This window comes from Megalobrama amblycephala, linkage group LG10 (assembly GCF_018812025.1).
Source record: "Megalobrama amblycephala isolate DHTTF-2021 linkage group LG10, ASM1881202v1, whole genome shotgun sequence".
In the NCBI taxonomy this organism is placed as follows: Eukaryota; Metazoa; Chordata; class Actinopteri; order Cypriniformes; family Xenocyprididae; genus Megalobrama; species Megalobrama amblycephala.
Genome location: NC_063053.1, coordinates 15,650,488 through 15,669,945, shown reverse-complemented (window position 1 = coordinate 15,669,945; position 19,458 = coordinate 15,650,488). Strand labels below are relative to the sequence as shown.

General features: G+C 36.6%; 3 protein-coding genes across 5 annotated transcripts in view; 1 reads left to right on the top strand and 2 right to left on the bottom strand.

The window, feature by feature from the left end:
- Positions 1–2,152: 2,152 nt before the first annotated feature.
- On the bottom strand, positions 2,153–3,816 carry zgc:153981 (dual specificity protein phosphatase family protein). Its single transcript, XM_048204867.1, has 3 exons — positions 3,543–3,816; positions 3,056–3,273; positions 2,153–2,584 (listed from the first exon to the last, which is right to left on the bottom strand). Exons 1-3 carry the CDS (start codon positions 3,665–3,667, stop codon positions 2,373–2,375), a joined length of 555 nt encoding a protein of 184 aa, XP_048060824.1. The 5' UTR covers positions 3,668–3,816; the 3' UTR covers positions 2,153–2,372.
- Positions 3,817–4,188: 372 nt separating this feature from the next.
- On the bottom strand, positions 4,189–5,766 carry si:ch211-223p8.8 (dual specificity protein phosphatase 13A family protein). The gene is made up of 3 exons (XM_048204866.1): positions 5,522–5,766; positions 5,215–5,432; positions 4,189–5,014 (listed from the first exon to the last, which is right to left on the bottom strand). The coding sequence occupies exons 1-3, from the start codon at positions 5,749–5,751 to the stop codon at positions 4,821–4,823; spliced, it is 642 nt and encodes a 213-aa protein (XP_048060823.1). The 5' UTR covers positions 5,752–5,766; the 3' UTR covers positions 4,189–4,820.
- A 971-nt stretch (positions 5,767–6,737) lies between these two features.
- Positions 6,738–19,458, top strand: part of slka (STE20-like kinase a) — a 29,636-nt gene continuing 16,915 nt past the window's right edge. For 2 of the 3 annotated variants that reach the window (XM_048204864.1, XM_048204863.1), the window contains exons 1-8: positions 6,738–7,691; positions 11,968–12,132; positions 15,219–15,267; positions 16,213–16,362; positions 18,399–18,471; positions 18,616–18,810; positions 19,146–19,227; positions 19,318–19,449. In XM_048204864.1, coding sequence (XP_048060821.1) covers positions 7,542–7,691; positions 11,968–12,132; positions 15,219–15,267; positions 16,213–16,362; positions 18,399–18,471; positions 18,616–18,810; positions 19,146–19,227; positions 19,318–19,449 — 996 coding nt within the window. In that variant the 5' untranslated portion in view covers positions 6,738–7,541. The remainder of the gene's footprint in view (positions 7,692–11,967; positions 12,133–15,218; positions 15,268–16,212; positions 16,363–18,398; positions 18,472–18,615; positions 18,811–19,145; positions 19,228–19,317; positions 19,450–19,458) is intronic. The other variant, XM_048204865.1, reaches the window with a different exon arrangement.

The following is a 19,458-nucleotide window of genomic DNA, read 5'->3' as shown; positions in this document are numbered from 1 at the left end:
CCTAACCACTAATTCGAAACAAAAGATTCGTAAAGCTTCGAAGCATCATGAAGCAGTGTTTTGAAATCGCCCTTCACTAGATATTGTTGAATAAAGTCGGTATTTAGTTTTTTTGCCGCACTAAAAGTATTCTCGTCGCTTCATAACATTAAGTTTGAACCACTGTAGTCACATGAACTGTTTTAAATATGTTTTTAGAACCTTTCTGGGCATTTGAAAGTCTAAATTAACTTGCTCTCAATGCAGGCCTCACGAGCCATCAGATTTTATCAAAAATATCTTTGTTTTATATTTGTGTGCCTTATGGGTGTAGAATGACATGAGGGTGAGTAATTAATGACAGAATTTTCATTTTTGGGTGAACTAATCCTTTAACAATGTCTTTAGTAGCTTTCTGGGCCTTGAAAGTGGTATTTAAATTGCTGTCTATAGAGGGATCAGATAGCTATCAGATTTCATCAAAATATCTTAATTTGTGTTCCGAAGATGAATGAAGGTCTTACGGGTTTGGAACGACATGAGGGTGAGTAATTAATGACAGAATTTTTGGGTGAACTAACCCTTTAATATTATAACTTAACATGTGAGATAAATGCATAGAAATATATTACATATAAAACAAGAAATGTTGGAAAATACATTTAGTTGTTCACAATTATTATGAAGTATACAGTTAAATATTCACAAATATACTATAATTGGGTTTGCCTAACTTGCAAAAACCAAAGAACTTTCATGTTTATTTTATTTAATGAATACAGATACAAATTAAGGTTTTTTGGCACCTTGTTTGTATCTGTACATAAAACATTGTATATGAATCCACTAGTGCAGTTACACTTTCAAAAATACTTAACATAGGCAGATATAAGTAAGAGTGTAACAAATTGAATATTCATCAAGTCAGTAGAGTCTCATGTGCAATTAAATGTTGTAAGTTATACAGTGCATTTAACAAAACTGTTTATACACCAGTAAATGTTCTCCAAGTTAACAAAGGACCTTCTGTAAATCAATGACCTGAATGAAACACATTATTCAGCTATTAAAGCAAAAAGGTGCACTAAAAATCACATCAGCGTGTGCTGCTCAGTCATTTTAAACAAGGCTTTTAGGATTGAGTCAACAGAAGAATGTTATGCTTGGCCGGTATATTTCTCCAAATTTGGCTGCCAAAAGCAACGTAAAAGCTAATACTGCTCACAGTGAGTATTTTCTCTGCAGCCGAATAATGAACCACAATTCAATCATTTAATACTGCATAATTTGGTATTCTATGATGAATACTGACTCCACTGTTAAATATTATTTGCTGTGTGAGCAGCATGTGGCACTTGTGTGGTTCATAAAGCTGCAACTTGTATATATCATACAGAGTTTCATAAAAAACACCATTATACGGTACATTAAAGAACTACATTATACGGTAAAATCACCCATGATAATATGACTATGCAAACATGTCAGTCGTCAAGAATTTTTCATTCAATATTAAAAATGTTTTTATAACTAAATTCTCAAATTATATATAATAACCTTGTAAATGTATGGAAAAGTAGAAAGATGGTCTATGTCATATACACAAATCCTGAAAGGCACATGTTTTACTATTAAAGGATTAGTCCACTTTCAAATAAAATTTTCCTGATAATTTACTCACCCCCATTCAAGATGTCCATGTCCTTCTTTCTTCAGTCGAAAAGAAATTAAGGTTTTTGATGAAAACATTCCAGGATTATTCTCCTTATAGTGGAATTCAATGGCCTCCAGACGATGAAGGTCAAAATTAGTTTCAGTGCAGCTTCAAAGGGCTTTAAACGATACCAGTGCCAGTTCCATTTTTTCCGTAAGTAGAATGGGGTAGGTGTAGGAAGTACGGCGTAAGCTTTTTGAAGAATACAAAAATGCGGTTTTGCACTTGGAAGGCGATCATGTGTTTATATAAAGCATATACATTTAAATTTTTTTCGAAAATGACAGATTGTTTCGCTAGATAAGACCCTTATTCCTCATCTGGTATCCTTTAAAGCCCTTTGAAGCTGCACTGAAACTGTAATTTTGACCTTCAACTGTTTGGAGGCCCTTGAAGTCCATTATAAGGAGAATAATCCTGGAATGTTTCATCAAAAACCCTAATTTCTTTTCGACTGACAGAAGAAAGACATGAACATCTTGAATGACATGGGGGTGAGTAAATTATCAGGAAAATTTTATTTGAAAGTGAACTAATCCTTTAAGCAATATATATATATATATATATATATATCATAAATAATGTAAACATACCAGTGCTTGTTACCTCTTCACCCTTTAGTTATATAAAATGAATGCATGTGCTTTTGTGTGTTCATTACATTTGTGTTGTTTTTCTGTCAGAGAATAGGACACAGCATTCGCTTTCTCTGTAGCTGAATGTCCAAATCCAGGAGAAGGCTCAAAAAGTTCCTGTTAGGATAGATTGCACGTTGCAATACAACCGTTTGGATTGCAGTGCGGAGAGTAAGACGCTGACGCAGCATAAGGTACGCGAGAACCAGAGTGGCAGACCGACTCATTCCCATGATGCAATGAACAAGTACCTTACCTACAGATAAAAGACAGACAGGAGGTCAGAAGGAGCTGCTAATACTAGAACAGAAACAAACCTTTTCAATTTTGTTCATTAAATATGGATATCTGTATTATAAATTATTTCAGAATCAAGATAAGCTGTTTATAAGGTTTGGATTTTCTAGTAAATTTAAAGAGATAAAGAGGAAATGCAGCTTTTTTTCCCCAGAGTATTTCAACAATAGCACGAGTTTCTTTTTCTGTCCTCAAAATGATGTAAAGGGTCAGTAAACAATGGATGGTTTTAAATTGTATGTAAAATTAGTTTTGATGTCATGGGTTATTTAGGACAGGGAAAGGTTTTAGAAATACTTGTCTATATTAACTATTTATATAAATCAGTGTTATAGTTTCAAAGTGGACTTCAAAATCCTCTCCAGTGCATTTTGATCGATTTGTTTTGCATTTTTGCATTACATTAGCATCACTGACTGTGGTCACTTACCATTTTTCTTCCTCAAAGCTTTGTGGATGAAATCAGAAGCCGGTTTAAAGTGCACACTAAGATCAAATGATGAAGAGTCTTCTGCTGGGATGCCATAATATACAATTGTATTGCCATAATAACTCTGGTCCCCAATGCTGCCTTGCTTGGAATGGGCAGCATTTAAAACATGAGTGATGCCCATTTTCTTCAAAGCATTTCTATTTTGAGCAATTGCCCTATAAAAAAAGGTTTTAAAAAATTAAGAGTGAATAAACTGCAGAACTGATTTCACTAGAGAGATGCACACTGATTGAATCTCAAACAATTAAGTCACTTTTAGAATAGCTTATTCTAAAATCTTATTTTTAAATATGTAGATAATATAATAAAACTAAATATAAACCACATGGGCATAGTCTGCCTACTATCTTTAAATTAGAGCTCATTTGCATTTAATGTGTTACAACACCGCATCATCAGTTATGTAGTAGCATGTAGTACTTACACATTTCCGATGTACAGGTTCGGCCAGACCTCGTCGACAGGAGTTAGATCAAGTTTACATGTGTCCAGAACATTCTCTAACTCTTTAATAGCCAGAAGTCCGTGTTTATTTTTCTGAGATGTCATTCTTCTGAACTGACCCAAATCAGACTATTACCGTGAATATGTGTTTCTGCTGTTTTCCCGGGGGCTCAGTGTACATAATCGGGTTGGCACGTCGTGATCCACAAAAACAGGTGCTCTTTATGACGCTGCTCGGTCACCAGATACCGCTGAACATCTCAGCTCTTCGATGATGACAGACGTCTGTGCGTAGCCTACAACAAATAGCGTGAATGACCAGGGGGCGCTTGGTGGCTCGGAAAGTCGAAACTTCCATTGAGTCGCATTCAAATCTTCTTATGTTTTTCCTTTTACTGGAGATATTTTCACTCGAAAAAATATAACATTTTAAATATATGAATTCCAAGGTATGGTATCTGACATGTAAATGGACTTATAACACGACAGTCTATATAAAATGATTGAATAAAATGACTGCGCCAGTAATCACGTATGACTGTGATTGGCCCATCTTGACTAGTGTGGAAAAAAGTAACAAGCATCACATGATAACGTATTCGTACTACATCAGTGCTTTGGACTGGAATAATTACACTGCAAACTTTAATAGCCCCTGATTTGACAATACATTGTAAAGCGATCAGGTTTACTATTATTTACACCTCGTACCTGACGACTAGGCCGCCAATCCCCGCGTATTTTGAAATAGCCTATGTTTCTTATTGCCATTCTAGCTTGCTCCATTTCTATGGTAAGGCATTGTGATCTGTTTCACAAGTGAGGGATTATTCATTCGATGACGAGAGAACGGGACAATAAGTGACAATTGTGTTGAGAGAACATCTGTGAACATTTGGAGTATTGTACATAGTGGAAAACAGAGTAGCAATCAGCTTTGCATTTGCATACCGATCAGCTCAAGATTATATAATATATATATATATATAAAAAGTCTTTGAAGTTTAATTTGTGCCCAATGTTGGGAGATATTAAGTAATTAAATATTGCACACAAAAAAAGATCTTTATTGACCATGTATAGTATAATTATTGCTTTAGAATTATTTCTTGTTTTATTCAAATAGCTAACAGAAGAACAACACAAGCTGTAATTATAAATACGAGAAACTATTATTATGTTAATGATGATTGTTGTTGTAGATGTTTGAGTTTACAGATTTCTGAATACTTGTTTTAAAAATATCAATCTACTTTGACTATGCCTTGTAGTTTAATTCATTGCCGAGCGTTATCAACTGCTTCAGAAATCCTCGGTTTGGAAAGATCCATCTTCTTTCTTTCACTTTCAAGATGGCATCCACCAGAGAGTAATTGCAATATATCATTAGGTAAGCTAAGACCAGAGCAGCTGATCGGCTCACTCCCACAGCACAATGCACAAACACTTTAGCTGTTGGAAAGAGATACAATGAATCTGATAGTAACAATGAATCTAACTATATATAAAATTTACAATTATTTTCCTAAAAAATAAATGAGATATCAATTAATAATTCAAATGGATATAAAAAAAACTCTAACCAGTGTTGATCATGACATATGATCAATGTCATACTATTTTTTAAATGGAAATTAAATGTTTTTACATACCACCTGTTGTGCTGAGAGCATCATGAATGTAGTGTGCTGAAGGGTAGAAAAAAGGTGAAATATCGAATGTAGGCAGATCATTGGCCGGAACACCATAGTACTTCACGGTTGTCCCATAAAAATCATCACTTCCTTTGCAACACATTTTACCATGTGCAGCATTTAAAACATGAGTTATACCCAGTCTCCATAGGCCATATCTGTCATGAGACATGTACCTGTTTATGAAAGAATGTCATAGTAAAGGGCTGATCTTTTCTTTTAATCAACACATCAAAAAAAAGTATTCACACACAAATGCACTTACATGTCCCCTAGAAACAAATTAGGCCACACTTCATCGACATGGTTACAGGAAAGCTGACCCCCATGTAATATATCCTCCAACTCTTCAATAGAGGGCGTTTCAGACAAATTGTCCCCCGCTGTTTGATCTACATTCTCCATTTTCAGGAATAGCAGAAGAGCATTGGGGGAAACCCACAACTTTATGAGTAGGCTACATGAGTGACATTTCCAGGTGTGACACTTCTGCATTACCCTATTTGCCTCAGTAGATGTCAGTGTATGGCCACTTATTCAACATAAGTAAGTCCTTTTTTTCTTAAAAAAATAAGAAATAAAGCCCTAGTACTGTATGTCGAAGTGAGCCTGTACCAGGGGTGTCCAATTCTGCTCCAACTCCAATTAAACACATCTGATCCAGCTAATCAGTGACTTACTAGGCATACTAGAAACTTCCAGGCAGGTCTGTTGAGGTGAGTTGGAGCTAAACTCTGCAAGACAGTGACCCTCCAGGACCGAATTTGGACACCCCTGGTCTATGCACAGTGTCACTGAACCGAAATCACTGACGTTTCTCCGCTTTTGAAGCATATGGTATAGTATATTTTATTAGAAATATGTATAATTTCATAGAATAGTTAGGGAGAATCAAGAAAATGTTAAGGCCTTTTAGACCCCTGTGAAACTAGAAAACTTTAAGCCTCTGTGGAAACCAATCAGTAACACTGTATCCAGTGTATGGGACAGTATGCCTGTTCACACCACTTGAGTGTTACAAAGTAAAAACATATTTTTAAAAAATAAACTAATGGGCAGTGTGCCACTATTAAGAAGAAGCCAAGAAGTTAGATAAACAATTGAGCAGACCGGTGGAAGATTATGTGTATGATGTGTATGATATCAAAACTGTATAAAAATAAAGAGTTGGGATTGAGAATGTTACATGTTCTGCAGGCATCTCGGCTTTGGCATCTGGAACTCCGTGACTTCAGTGAATTTTTTTTTTTTTTTTTTTGCAAAAAGAAGACTTTTTTCCACAACTGTGGCTCTTTTTTAGAACTCAAGAGTGCAGGCTGTGAAGAAACAATATCAGTTGTTGTTGAGTCTGATGTTAAATTTATTTATCTATTTATTTATTGGTGAGCGGTTCAAAATATTCGATGAATCAAATGCCCTCCCACTATTGTTTACTGATTTTAAGTCAGATTAGTACTGTCTTCTGCACGACCAGCACCAACTGCGCATGCGCCTTTCCACTGCCGAGCACGCGCCTTCCCTATCCAAACGCACGCGCTTTTTGAGTCCTCCTGCAACATCCTCGAGAAGTTAGTCACGAGAGACCCGACCGACCGTTGAGCAAGGCGCGAGAATCATCCATCTCAACGCCGCGAGCAGGGTCGACTGCCCTGCTGGTGTCCTGTAATTTGTTTAATCGGTTTTTATCGAGACGGTTGTGTTTGGCTGAGCTGTAACACACACCCCTCCCGTGAGCAGTAGTCTGAGCTCAGACAGGAGTTTGGTCATCAGCATCCGCTCCGCATTTTTACGGTTTGCTAACTACATATCCTCCTCCACCTTTATGGATTTTACTGTACCGTATTTTTTTTTAAAACGACATATCTGAATACGCGAGGTTTGATTAACTGCGAGGCTTATTTTTTATTAGACGGGTGAGGTAAATACAGAGGATTACACACATGTAGCCGCTGTGAAGCTAGCTGAGGAAGTGGACTGTTACTTTTCCATCCCTGTATGGTGGAAGGAGTCGCTCGCCTTGATGATTCAATGTTATGGAGACGCGAAATGCCACATAAAGACTGATCTCTGTCACTTTCAGAGAGACTAGTACCTTCGCCGCCATTCAGAGGATTACTTGGAGCTGTCTGCAACTGTACAGTTAAATGAGTTAGCTGGGAATCGATTATCCAAAGCTAGCCCATTAGCCAACTCCCCAAGTGATTCGTTTAGCACAGTATTAACAGTTTATGTCGTGTCAGTTCTTTTTTATTTTTACCGATAGACACATAGATTGCGTTTAGAAGATGTCCTTTTTCAATTTTCGGAAGATATTCAAGCTGGGCACGGAGAAGAAGAAGAAACAGTATGAGCACGTTCACAGAGACCTCAACCCCGAGGAGGTGTGGGAGATCGTGGGGGAACTTGGGGATGGAGCCTTTGGGAAAGTCTACAAGGTAAATATCATCCAGTAGGTGATTTTGTCACCTGAGTGTATTAGTATTGTTTCTCTGACTCTGCTGATTCATTCATTTAAAGGGACAGTTCACTCCAAAATGTAAATGTTGCCATTATTTATTTACATTTATGTCTTATGTCTCTACTTGTACATTTTTTTTCTGTGGAACACAAAATGAGATGTTGTGAGAGACTGACAGCATACTGTAACTCTTCATTCAATTGCATCCTTTTCCATACAATGAAAGTGACTTGTGACTGAGACTCATTCTGACTAACATCTCATTTTTTGTTCCACAGAAGAAAAAAAAAAAATGATGACAGAACTTTAATGCAATGGTGAACTATTCCTTTAACTGATTAGATCATCTAATCTATTATGGTTTATTGCCATGTGGTGTTATCATGAAAGTGTTTCCTGACCAGCCCTGACACCTTCTTGAAAACTGCTTGACGAATCTCTTGATGTTTCAGTCTGCAGTTTCTTAAACAACATCATATGCAGATCTCATCATATAGACTGACAAAATGAAACCTGAAAGGTCATTTGAGTTCAGTGGTACTATTATACACATCTAAGCTTTAGTTATGAGTATTGCAGCACTTGGTATGATTATGAAAAAAGAAATGTAACAACAATAATATTTAAAGTTTGGGACACTATTTGATGGAGATCCCCTATTTATATTTAATATGACTGAATAACTGTAGCAACTATTGTATTTTGGCAGAAATAATTGTTACCAGTGCATACTTTTGTAAGGGCATTAGAGAAGTAAAGAATGGGATGTAAATATTTGACAACAACATCATAAAATGTAGTTATTGAACCTTTACATTCTCAATTAAATATGAATTAAATGGACAAAAAGAGAGTAAAACACTACTAAGTAGTATTATTTGAATTTTTTTAAATACTTAATGTAGTTTTGCTCGTGTTGTAGAACCAGTTGTAGTTAGTTGGTTAAATTCAAACTGACACTATTCATTTCACACCATTCCTGTATTTCCCTGCCTGCTTTAGACTTTAATCTGTTGGAGAATGTTTCCATACTGCTCCCTTTTATGGAATGCATTGTGTTTGTGACACCACAAGATGGGTGTGACATAGTAAATTGTACATGCACATTTTGAGGTATCATTTAGCGACAGGATCGATATGCAGACAGATTAGCCTAGTCTTTGTTATTCAATAGTCTGCACTGGTTTTCATACAAAACCAGATACAAAATATAATCAGTATGTCTCAAGTTTATGGACATCCATCTTATTCTGCTGAAATAAGTATTTTTTATATGGTCTAATGAGGAAATGGTGCTCAGTGTGAATGAATGCAGAGGTGTGGTGAAGTTGATCTTATTCTACAGGGTGAATCAGCAGGATCTTCCTGCCTCAGTTTAGCAGCCATGCAGTGATGTGACAAACAGTGATAAACATCTGTTACTCGTGTGGTTTACCAGAGGTTCACCACTGTTTCTGTTTCTTTTTGCTGTCTTTTTTTAATCCTTCTCTTGCCAAAGGTGAGATACAGTGTACTGTATTTTGAGTCAAAGCAAAACAAGTTAGCATGAAATTAATGTGCATTTCTGGTCAGTGAAAGATTCATCAGTGGATGTTATTTCAAAGGGGGAAACAATTGTTTATCTTTGTAATCTTTAATAAAAATGTAATAACTCTCTTCTGAAACAATTTTGCTTGTCCAGTAACATCACTTATGCATTACTGGCTGTTGAATAATGTGATTCAGGCATTGTTTTTTTTTTGTTGTTGTTTTTTTTAGCAAATTTGATATGGCTCCTTTCTGATAACACCCACTGTTCAGTCATTTCCAGATAAATAAAATCAAGCCCTGTTCTACATGTTTTCCTTGACAAGTTTAGTATGTAGATTTCTGAGATGTGAACTGATTTTTTAACTTAAAGTCAGCATGAAATGACAGTTCCCATATGTACTTTGTCAATACATGTTATAGAACTTATTGTCAACAATTTGTTTCATTTTTCCATAAACTTTGCCTCAGAATGTTTAGTAAAAATGACTTGGAAGATAAGATCTGTCATGACTTAAATTTTAATTACGATTTTAAACTTTGCTTCACTGGTGTAATGATCTGAATTTGCTTTTCGTGTTTATTGATCAGGCTGTTGTCTTTCTTTGAGCATTGAGATAGGTCTGCCATTGATCTTCATCAGTACTAGCACAATACAGTTAGGATAATTATTTCCTCTTCTGATGAACTGTGAGAAGTGTGACCCGCCCAGACTCGCTGGTTCTGTGGAACAATAATGGAAACCAAATGAAACCTGCTCTCTCTCTAGCATGGTTGTTTTAGATATGCAGAGGTTGTGTTAATTTCCTGTCGGTCTGAGGGTAGAAACAGGCGTGAAGCAGTACAAGTGAAATTGAGAGAGACTTTCTGTTACAATAAACTCTGATCCACTCACACATTTCATAGTACACTTGACTCTTTCCTTTCTCTGTCTGCTCATCTGTTTTTGGGTAGCTGTAAACACTCAGAGTTTGATCTCAGAATAGAAACTGTGCTCCTTGGCATAGATGGAAAAGTTTGAATGGAATAACGTGTTACGCCCGGCATTAGTCACTTCTGCTTTGAATAGAATATTCTGGAACTGTTAGCTAATGCAAACCCTTAATACAACTGGACCACTTTAATTTTTGTATTGTAGCTTGTAGGGATGACCTCAAAGCCTAATGGAGATATGTATTTCCTCAAACAGCCTCTGGCACGCCTTTAGATGAGGTAACCCTGTCATGTTTCCGTTTTTTTTTCTTTTTTTTTCTTTTTCTCTTCTGCTTTTTTGCTGTTGCTTATGTATCAGTTGCAGGTTACAGGGAGGGGCTAATCTTTTACAAGGCATTTCTGTATTTTTATCGTAGATATACATATCTCATGTTAAGTATTCCAGAATTTCACAACAGAGTTACAAACGTGACGTCTGTTGGCTTATTACTCACATTTGAGTATTATAACAAATGAGTTAGTTAGCAAGGCCAATGTGCTTTGATGGTTATAGGTTTCATTCTGAATGTGTCTCCTGTTGGAGTAAAGCTGTGAACAAGTGCTTTTGTAATGAAGTAGGTCAAAGGCAATAGACTAATCTCAGGGTACATTCAGGAATTTGTTTCTCGTTCAGCCATTTTACAGGTTCTACACAAAAGTTCCTTCTTTTTATAAATAGTTTCATCTGATATTCTTTTTACCACATAGTGGTACTCATACCATTAAAATAATGCATACCATAAAAAATGAGTAAAAATTTAGTACAAAGCTGCACATATCAGACAGTTCAGAAGTCAAGTTAATAGTGTATTTTGTATTTAATAGTGTTTTACATATAGGAATTAGGAATTTTACACACTACTTAATGTGAAATAAAGTTTCCACTTCAAAATGTTCAGTTATCATCATCATCTTCACTTTCTCTTCTGTGTGTTAGTGAAAGTGTAGTCTTGCATAGCCAGACTAACATTTGACTGACCGCCTAAGATCCGCTCAATTGGCCAAGGATCACCTACTCGGGTAGGAAGAGGCCATCTCACTGGCATGATAGTTAAAGCAAATAGTAGTGCAGCAATCTGCATTAAAAAATATGTAAGAAATCAGTTTGAGATTCCTGTTCTCTGAATTTTTATCCATTTAAAAGTAATAAGCACCAACTATTTTCAAAGATTTTAAAAAACTCTTAAATATCTTTTAATGTTTCTAACCTGCTTAAAATGAGCAACTAAACACTGGATTTCAAAAGATTTCAACTTCACTTTCACATCTGTTTTGAAACCCAGCATTTAGTAGCTCATGTGGAGTGCTCATTGTCACTGTCTTCGAAAAAACTGATTTGTTTCCTGGCGGACATTAAAAACGGCCACACACTAGGCTCCCGGAAATCCGGTAGAAGTCAACAAATCAGATTGAGACTTATGACTTTGTGAAAGCATTTCTTTATAAGTCTGCCATATGCATCAAAATTTTAGCGAATAGAGTGTGGGCAGTTCGTGTGCATGACGTCTGAGGCTGAGACTAGCGAAATTGAGCTTCTAGGTATCGATTGTATCTGACTGGTTGTCTGTGCTCAGAGTAGAGGTGCATCATAGATATGTCAAAACGATACTGACCGTTATTACAGCTCATATGAGCTCAGTGCTGCATGAGGCTTGTGAGCTGCTGTTTGAATACCAGGCCTGTACAGCATCATAGAAGCCGTTGTATGCCTGTGCTACCTGTTGAATGTTTCCCACTGTTTGCTTTTATCACAGGCTCAGAACAAAGAGACCGGGATCCTGGCTGCAGCTAAAGTGATCGATACCAAAACAGAAGAGGAGCTAGAGGACTACATGGTGGAGATTGAAATCCTTGCCTCCTGTGACCATCACTACATTGTCAAACTGCTGGATGCTTTCTATTATGAGAGCAAACTATGGGTGAGTGACTCTTCTCACGAGGGGTTTGGTTACTTCAGCTGTACTGCAGCCAGACACACACATAGACACACACACAGAGACATTGACCTCTGTAGGAGGAGTAGGAGTGAGAGCACACTTCACTCTCGCCTTGCTCATCAAAGAGTAGCACTGTGCTGTTGGTTAAGAAGTGTTTGTATACAAACCAAACTGGATCTTGCTGTGTTTTTCTCACGTATTTCGAGGCTATTAAAAAAGCATAATGTTCATTCTGGGCTTTGTAAACATTTTGTAACTGCATGTGCCTGCATAACTGCATAACGCCCAAAAATGCATCACAGGATTTCATTAACAATTCAAAAAACTTGCTCATTTCATTTTTTGATAATTTAATAGTGAATAATGACAATGTCAAGGGCCGAACACGAACAGCTCCATATTAGTCCACAATTATCCCGCTCTATTCATCCCTGTGTCAGTGGATCCTATTTTTCTACTATAGAGCTCCCAGGATAATTACTGCAGGATGGTTTCATATGATCCTCCCCTCTGCGGTTGGCATGTATAGAAGGATAATGGCCTATTTCAAATGACCAGAGAAAGTGGTCATGAATTAATTAGATGCAAGTCCAGTCTGCTTAGCCTGGCTGCTAATCAAGAGATATGAATGCACAGCTCATAGCAGCACAAGCATGCTTCTTAATGCGTAGAGAGATCATTCCTACACTCAGTGTCAGAGCTGTGTAAAATATTCATAGAAAGCTGACTAAAATCTGCACAGCAGTCAATTGGTTGTCATGTAATGTTACATAACTCTCCAGCCTCCTGTCAGTGTTCATAGTTAACTCAAATTCAGCTGGCTTTTCATGAGTAAACATTGTATTTAAGAACTGACACTGTAGTGAAGAAGTGTGCCCAATAAACTTGGTTTGTGATGAGGTTGCATGTTACTATGCATTTCTCTCGCCTCTCATGAGTAATAGCATAATATTGGGGTTGTATTGATTTTTGTGCAGCACCTGTTACCTTAGGGGGTGTATTAAAGACCAGTCGCTGTGGTCCATGTATTAGGATGGTGTTCGCTTACATAATGCTTTTATTATTTCACTCAGAGGCTTAGGTTTCATTTATGACTGCACTGCTGTTGGTTCCCAACTTCCCATTATCCAGTATACCAAAAAATAAGTGAATGCTTGAGTAACCTAATAAAACTAGAAATTAGGTTAGCAATTTTACAAAATGTTCTCATCTCATTATAGCCCTTCTAATGATACCTGAGAGGGGCATTAACAAAGACCTCTGAACAGGTTTAAAAGGGAAGTCATCAGTGCTTTGAATAGAAGCCAATTATTAATATTTTTGTTGAAACCATGATACTTTCTTTCAGGATTCTTTGATGAATAGAAAGTTCAAAAGTACAGCATTTATTCGAAATAGAAATATTCTGTAACATTATAAATGCCTGTACTGCAACATTTGATTAATTTAATGTGTCCTTGCTAAATGAAAGTATAATTTAAAAAAAAAAAAAAAAAATCGTACTGACCCCAAACTTTTGAACGGTAATGTATATAGGCTCTTTTACCATGACTCATCCAATCATAATTTAGAAGTCTGGCTTTCTGTTTAATTCCAGTAAGTTTGTTTTACTGTTTTGAATCATGTTTTCAATCATCCTGTAGTGTTTATTTATTTTATTTTGTGTTTTGATAAACTGTTATAGTCAGTGTACAGTGATAATACATTTTTGTCATGCCTTCTTCCTCCCTGTTTTGTGCATGTTATGGAGATGAAACAAATACTACGTTGTAGGGCTGGACGATTATGGCCTAAAATCAAAACCTTGATTAATTGAACATTTGACCTCGATTATGATTAATGAATGTTTTTTTGTTTTTTCCTTTTGAAAGAGTGATCTGACATATCAGCTCACTTTCAGCAGTTATTTTATTTAACTGGTTCGTGACATTTTATCTATCTGGTTCGTAACATTTCTTACAGATTTCTGCTCGATACAGATAAATTAGCACAGTATCAGTACGTAACCAGAGCGATTGCGTGTGTGAATTAGTCATACCGTCTCTATTAACTGTGAAGCTGTGGGTTGTAAATAGTTATTTCAAAAGCAGAAAAATATATATGCTATAATAACTTTTGAGTTTCTAAGCTACTTTAGTGATAAATCACAGGACAGCGCTGACAACTAACCTTAGCTTCTGCTCCTCTTCAGTGCGCGTGAACTTCACGTTTTGTACTGTTTGTATGAGTGTTCCTGCCACAATGTAGTTGCGTGAGCACAGTAGCTCGACGTAATAATACACATCCGATTGTCTAAATCGCTTGAATGTCCAAACTGGCAAACCTTAAAGGTCCCGTTTTTTGTGGTTTTTTGAAGCTTTGATTGTGTTTATAGTGTGCAATATAACATGTGTTCATGTTTCGCGTGTAAAAAAACACAGTATTTTTCACATAATTTACTTATCTGTATACCGCTGTTTCCACTGTCATAAAAACGGGCTGATGACTTCCTTGTTCTATCAAGTCCCTCCTTCAGAAATACGTAACGAGTTCTGATTGTGCCAGCGGTTCCTGTGTTGTGATTCGACAGCAGCTTAGCGCTCCTTGCCCGGAAAGGTCACGCCTCTTACCATAACGCTTGGCATTGAACTTTGAGCTTTAAAATTTTACAGATTTTATTTATACTCTAACAACAACATTACACACTAACTAAAGTTTGAAACATGGGATCACGAAGAACGGGACCTTTAAAACACATAATGTTACAACTGACACAGTTTAGTGAAGACGCAAGGCTCACCGCTCACGCGCCATCTCTGTGTTGACTCTGCGTTCACCTTCGTGCTGACTGGACGGGGCAAAGTCACGTGATTACACATGCGGTAGTATGTTTTTAAGTGGGAAGTATTAACAGGATTAAAAAAACGAAATAACCGACATGGGAAAATTGCGTCGGTTAGAGGTTCAGAATTTCGGTTTCGGTTACTTTTCGATTAATCGTCCAGCCCTACTACATTGCAAACTGTAGAATCAGTGTCATTCTTAGTTCCTTCATCTTTTGGATCTCTTTCTTTCTCCCCCTTCTTTAGATTCTCATTGAGTTTTGTGCCGGAGGAGCTGTAGACGCTGTGATGTTGGGTAAGTTGCATGGTCTTTGTTTAATGTAAGGTAATAGAAGGCTCTGTGGTTGTCTGAGTCTGTTCTACTGTGTGATGATATTCCATTCCTCCAGACCTCACTGGCACACCAGCATGCTGTGCTCATTTTTGCCACTGGATTGGACCATATAATTATCAACGTCAGTTTTTTAAGGACTGGTTAGGCTCTTTTTAAAGCTACTCAGCCTTTTTCTGTGTTGGCTAGAAGTGTTGTTGTAATGTCCCCACATGGATCAGACCTTTTCTGTGACATGCCATGTCAGCAAATTCATAAGTAGACTTTACAAATTTTTCATGGCTCCCAGTGGTATTAATTCAGCCAGAAACAATTCTTAAATGTCCCATAAACAAATGGTCCCATTTCCCCTCTTTTTCTACAGTGCTGTCTGTACCATTTACAAAAGCTGTTTCCAATCACAAATCTTGTCACTGTAGTTGATGGAAAAAAAACATTTTGCAGTTGTAAACATCTCCTTCTTATGACTATTAGTCTTCTGTAATGAAAATCTGGCTACTTCTACATTTAGCCTGAAAGAGAGGTGTTGCTGGTGGGAGGTGTTGGGGTGAGGAGGTGTTCTTATGATGGAAATGCTTTTGTTGACTCACTGTTTGTGCTGTTATAACTCCCTCTGTTGCCTTCTGTCTGTTCTGTAAAGGCCTATCCCAGTAGTGCTGCTGAAATAAAGGCAGTTCACATTGCTTGCATTTACAAGAAAACGGTGTGCACTACTTAGCCAAGAACAACAACAGAGAACAAGTCTATTAATAAAAGCCATAGCCCTTTGTCACTGTTACATTGTAGTTTATTTGTCTAGTTTAACTTGAATACACATCGGAGCAAATAAAAAAGAGATCTTATAAAGTGTGCTTGCTTAGCAGTGACTCTGTTTACAGCCATTTTGCATGTGAATGTGTGTGTCTGCAGAGCTGGAGCGGCCACTGACAGAGCCTCAGATCCGGGTTGTGTGTAAACAGACGCTGGAGGCGCTGGCTTACCTCCATGAGAATAAGATTATACACCGGGACCTGAAGGCTGGAAATATTCTCTTTACCTCGGATGGAGACGTCAAATTGGGTAATAGCTTTATGAAGTGTGCTTAAATACTGTCTTAGTACCTGAGGGACAAATGGCAGCCTTAAAAAGAAGAAAGTGTTGTTATTCTTAAATAAAAATAAAACTATAAAAAAAAACATTTTTGTTAATTGAAAGAAAGCTGAAATAAAATATTATTATTAAATTATGAATTTAAACTTAATAAAACTTAAATGAAAATTAGAAACAAGTTAAAATAACATAAGTTGAAATTGAAGTACTAAAATTACTAAAAAAGCTAAATAGAAATATTTAAAAAAAAACTGATAAAAATGACATGCACAAAACAGCAAAACACACAAAACAATGTAACTAAAAGAAAACTGAAAAAAAAAATATATATATATATATTAAAAAAAAAGCTAATTAAAAATATTAATAAATACTATAATATTATATAAATAATACTAAAATATCACTGGCTATCAATGCCTATTTTACCATCAAGTGTGTTATGGCTTACGTGGACGTAAACAGGTGGGTGAAAACAGGATATGTGTCAGTATTACATCCATGGATTCTGACAGTAGCCTAAATAAATATTTGTCTGTCATTAATGTTAATTAAACAACAAAAGATATATATATATAAAATTTATTAGGGGTGCAACGGTTCTCGCTAAAAAATCGAACCGTACCGTTCTTCACTTATGGTTCGGCACGCACTTGCACCGCAGTCCATCTTGAATGACGACGCATCTATTGGTTAATATGGTTTGTTTAAAATAGCAACGTGGAAAAAAGACAGACAGAGTTCAAATAATGTATGTTTCAGTCGATGGATGCGCAAAACGTTACAACGATAATCCAAAAGCTTGGACAAAACTGTCACTTTTTGTAAACTTTGTAAACTTTGTTTTGTAAACTTCGTATGCTGTAATGTCCTGTCATTACGCCGTCATCACCCGGGTGTTGATAGCGCGCGAGCGCAGGTGAGACCTGAACAGCACACATTGCTATCTGTGTTTAAACTAAACTCATTTAAGCCTTGCTGATTTAAACATTCAAGAGCAAGACTTAAAAGAGAACTCACGCGTGCTGTGAGAAGATTTGTGTGTGCGCTCATCCGAAGCGCGCACACGCTTTATTTCAGACAGCGCGCAAATACCGAGTTCTCTTTCAAGTCTTGTGCTTCAGTGGACAAATTCATACAAAAATTATGTCAACATGCCCGTCTTGGCAAGTATCCTAGCAAACATACTCGGTTATGTCTTGAGTGAACGTATATTAGTTGAGAAAGATGTATTATAGTATTTAATGGATCATGCATGTCTTAAAGGGGAATATTCCTGCTGCCTGTGTGTGTGTGTGTGTGTATATATATATATATATATATATATATATATATATATATATATATATATATATATATATATATATATATATATATATACTCGTCCCGTGAGAAATCTGATCACCCTAGGTTGTTTACATTGGTTCAGTGTTACATTATAAACATTTGTTCTGTAATATTTGTTTAGCACTTTTTGAAATGCAGGTTAATAAAAACTTGATGTAAAATAAAAATAAAAATTATTAAAAATTTTAAAAATTACACATAAAAATTATTACTTTTTTTCATTGGAGTAATAATAAAGAAACTGTCCTACATTCATTAGTCTCACTGTGTTGTGCTTGGAAAACTACCACATCACCCCCCCCAAAAAAAAAATAAATAAATAAATAAATAAATGTATAGGCATCGGTATCGGCGAGTACCAGAAAAAAAACATTGGTACACGGTCCTTAAAAAATGGTATTGGTGCATCCCTACTAAATATATTTATAAAATTGTAATTTTATAGTTTTATATATAATTATAAAATTCAAATTTTATAATTTAATACATTATATATTTAAATTTCGCTTTGATGTGAAACATTAAATTGACTCTTTATGGCTGTTTGTGTGGCGTACAAAACAGAAACATTGTGAAACGTTAGTATGTAAATCAGGTCTATTCCATATTACTGTCAGCCATACTGTATGTCTCTAATTTTGATCAATGTCTCTTGTCAGCTGACTTTGGAGTGTCTGCAAAGAATACAAAGACCCTACAGAGAAGAGACTCTTTCATTGGAACACCATACTGGTTAGTCACTCAGTTTGTCTTGCTTTGAATCATGAGATCTGTCACTATGTAAGAACAGAGCTGTGAATATGGCGCATAATACGGTTCTTTATTTATCCGATTTAACAAAATCCGCTCACTCCCCTTCTCTCTCTTAAATGCAAGGATGGCACCCGAGGTGGTGATGTGTGAGACGTCAAAGGACAGACCGTACGACTACAAAGCGGACATCTGGTCCCTGGGGGTGACTCTGATCGAGCTGGCACAGATCGAGCCTCCCAACCACGAGATGAACCCAATGAGAGTCCTGCTAAAAATAGCGAAGTCTGAGCCCCCCACACTCGCAGCTCCATCACGTTGGTGAGAGTTATGACTCACTGTGCCATGATCTTTCACGTGTCAATGAACTAAATTGAAGTTAATTGTTTCTGAGGACAGGTTATTTCAATTTGTTGTTTTTTTTGGTCATATTTAGTAATATTTTGGCTGGTATGATAAATCACCTCCCAAATGAGAAATAATAAAACTGGGCTGGAGGCTATTGAGCTGATGAATCATATAAGCTGTCGCCCACCCAGAGTCCCAACACATGATCAGCCTGGAACTGCATAGCCTGTTGCTCAATAGTTATGACTGTAATATCCCTTTTACATTCAGCGCAGGGTTTATATTTGTTCCTCCGCTGTGTTAAACAGGTCTCCGGAGTTCAGTGATTTCCTGCGGAAAGCACTGGATAAGAATGTAGACAATAGGTGGAGTGCATTGCAGCTCTTACAGGTTGGGCCGTCTTGTATATCTTGATGCAGTTTAATTTAATTGGTGAAATTAAAATGCACATTTTAGTTATGAGTCATGGTCTCCTTTCAGCATCCATTTGTTTCAAATGTGGTGGATAACAGACCACTGCGAGAGCTGATTGCTGAGGCTAAAGCCGAAGTGGTTGAGGAGATTGAAGAGGGAAAAGAGGAAGAAGAGGAAGAGGAGCCCGAGCCCCAGCAGGTATGAACA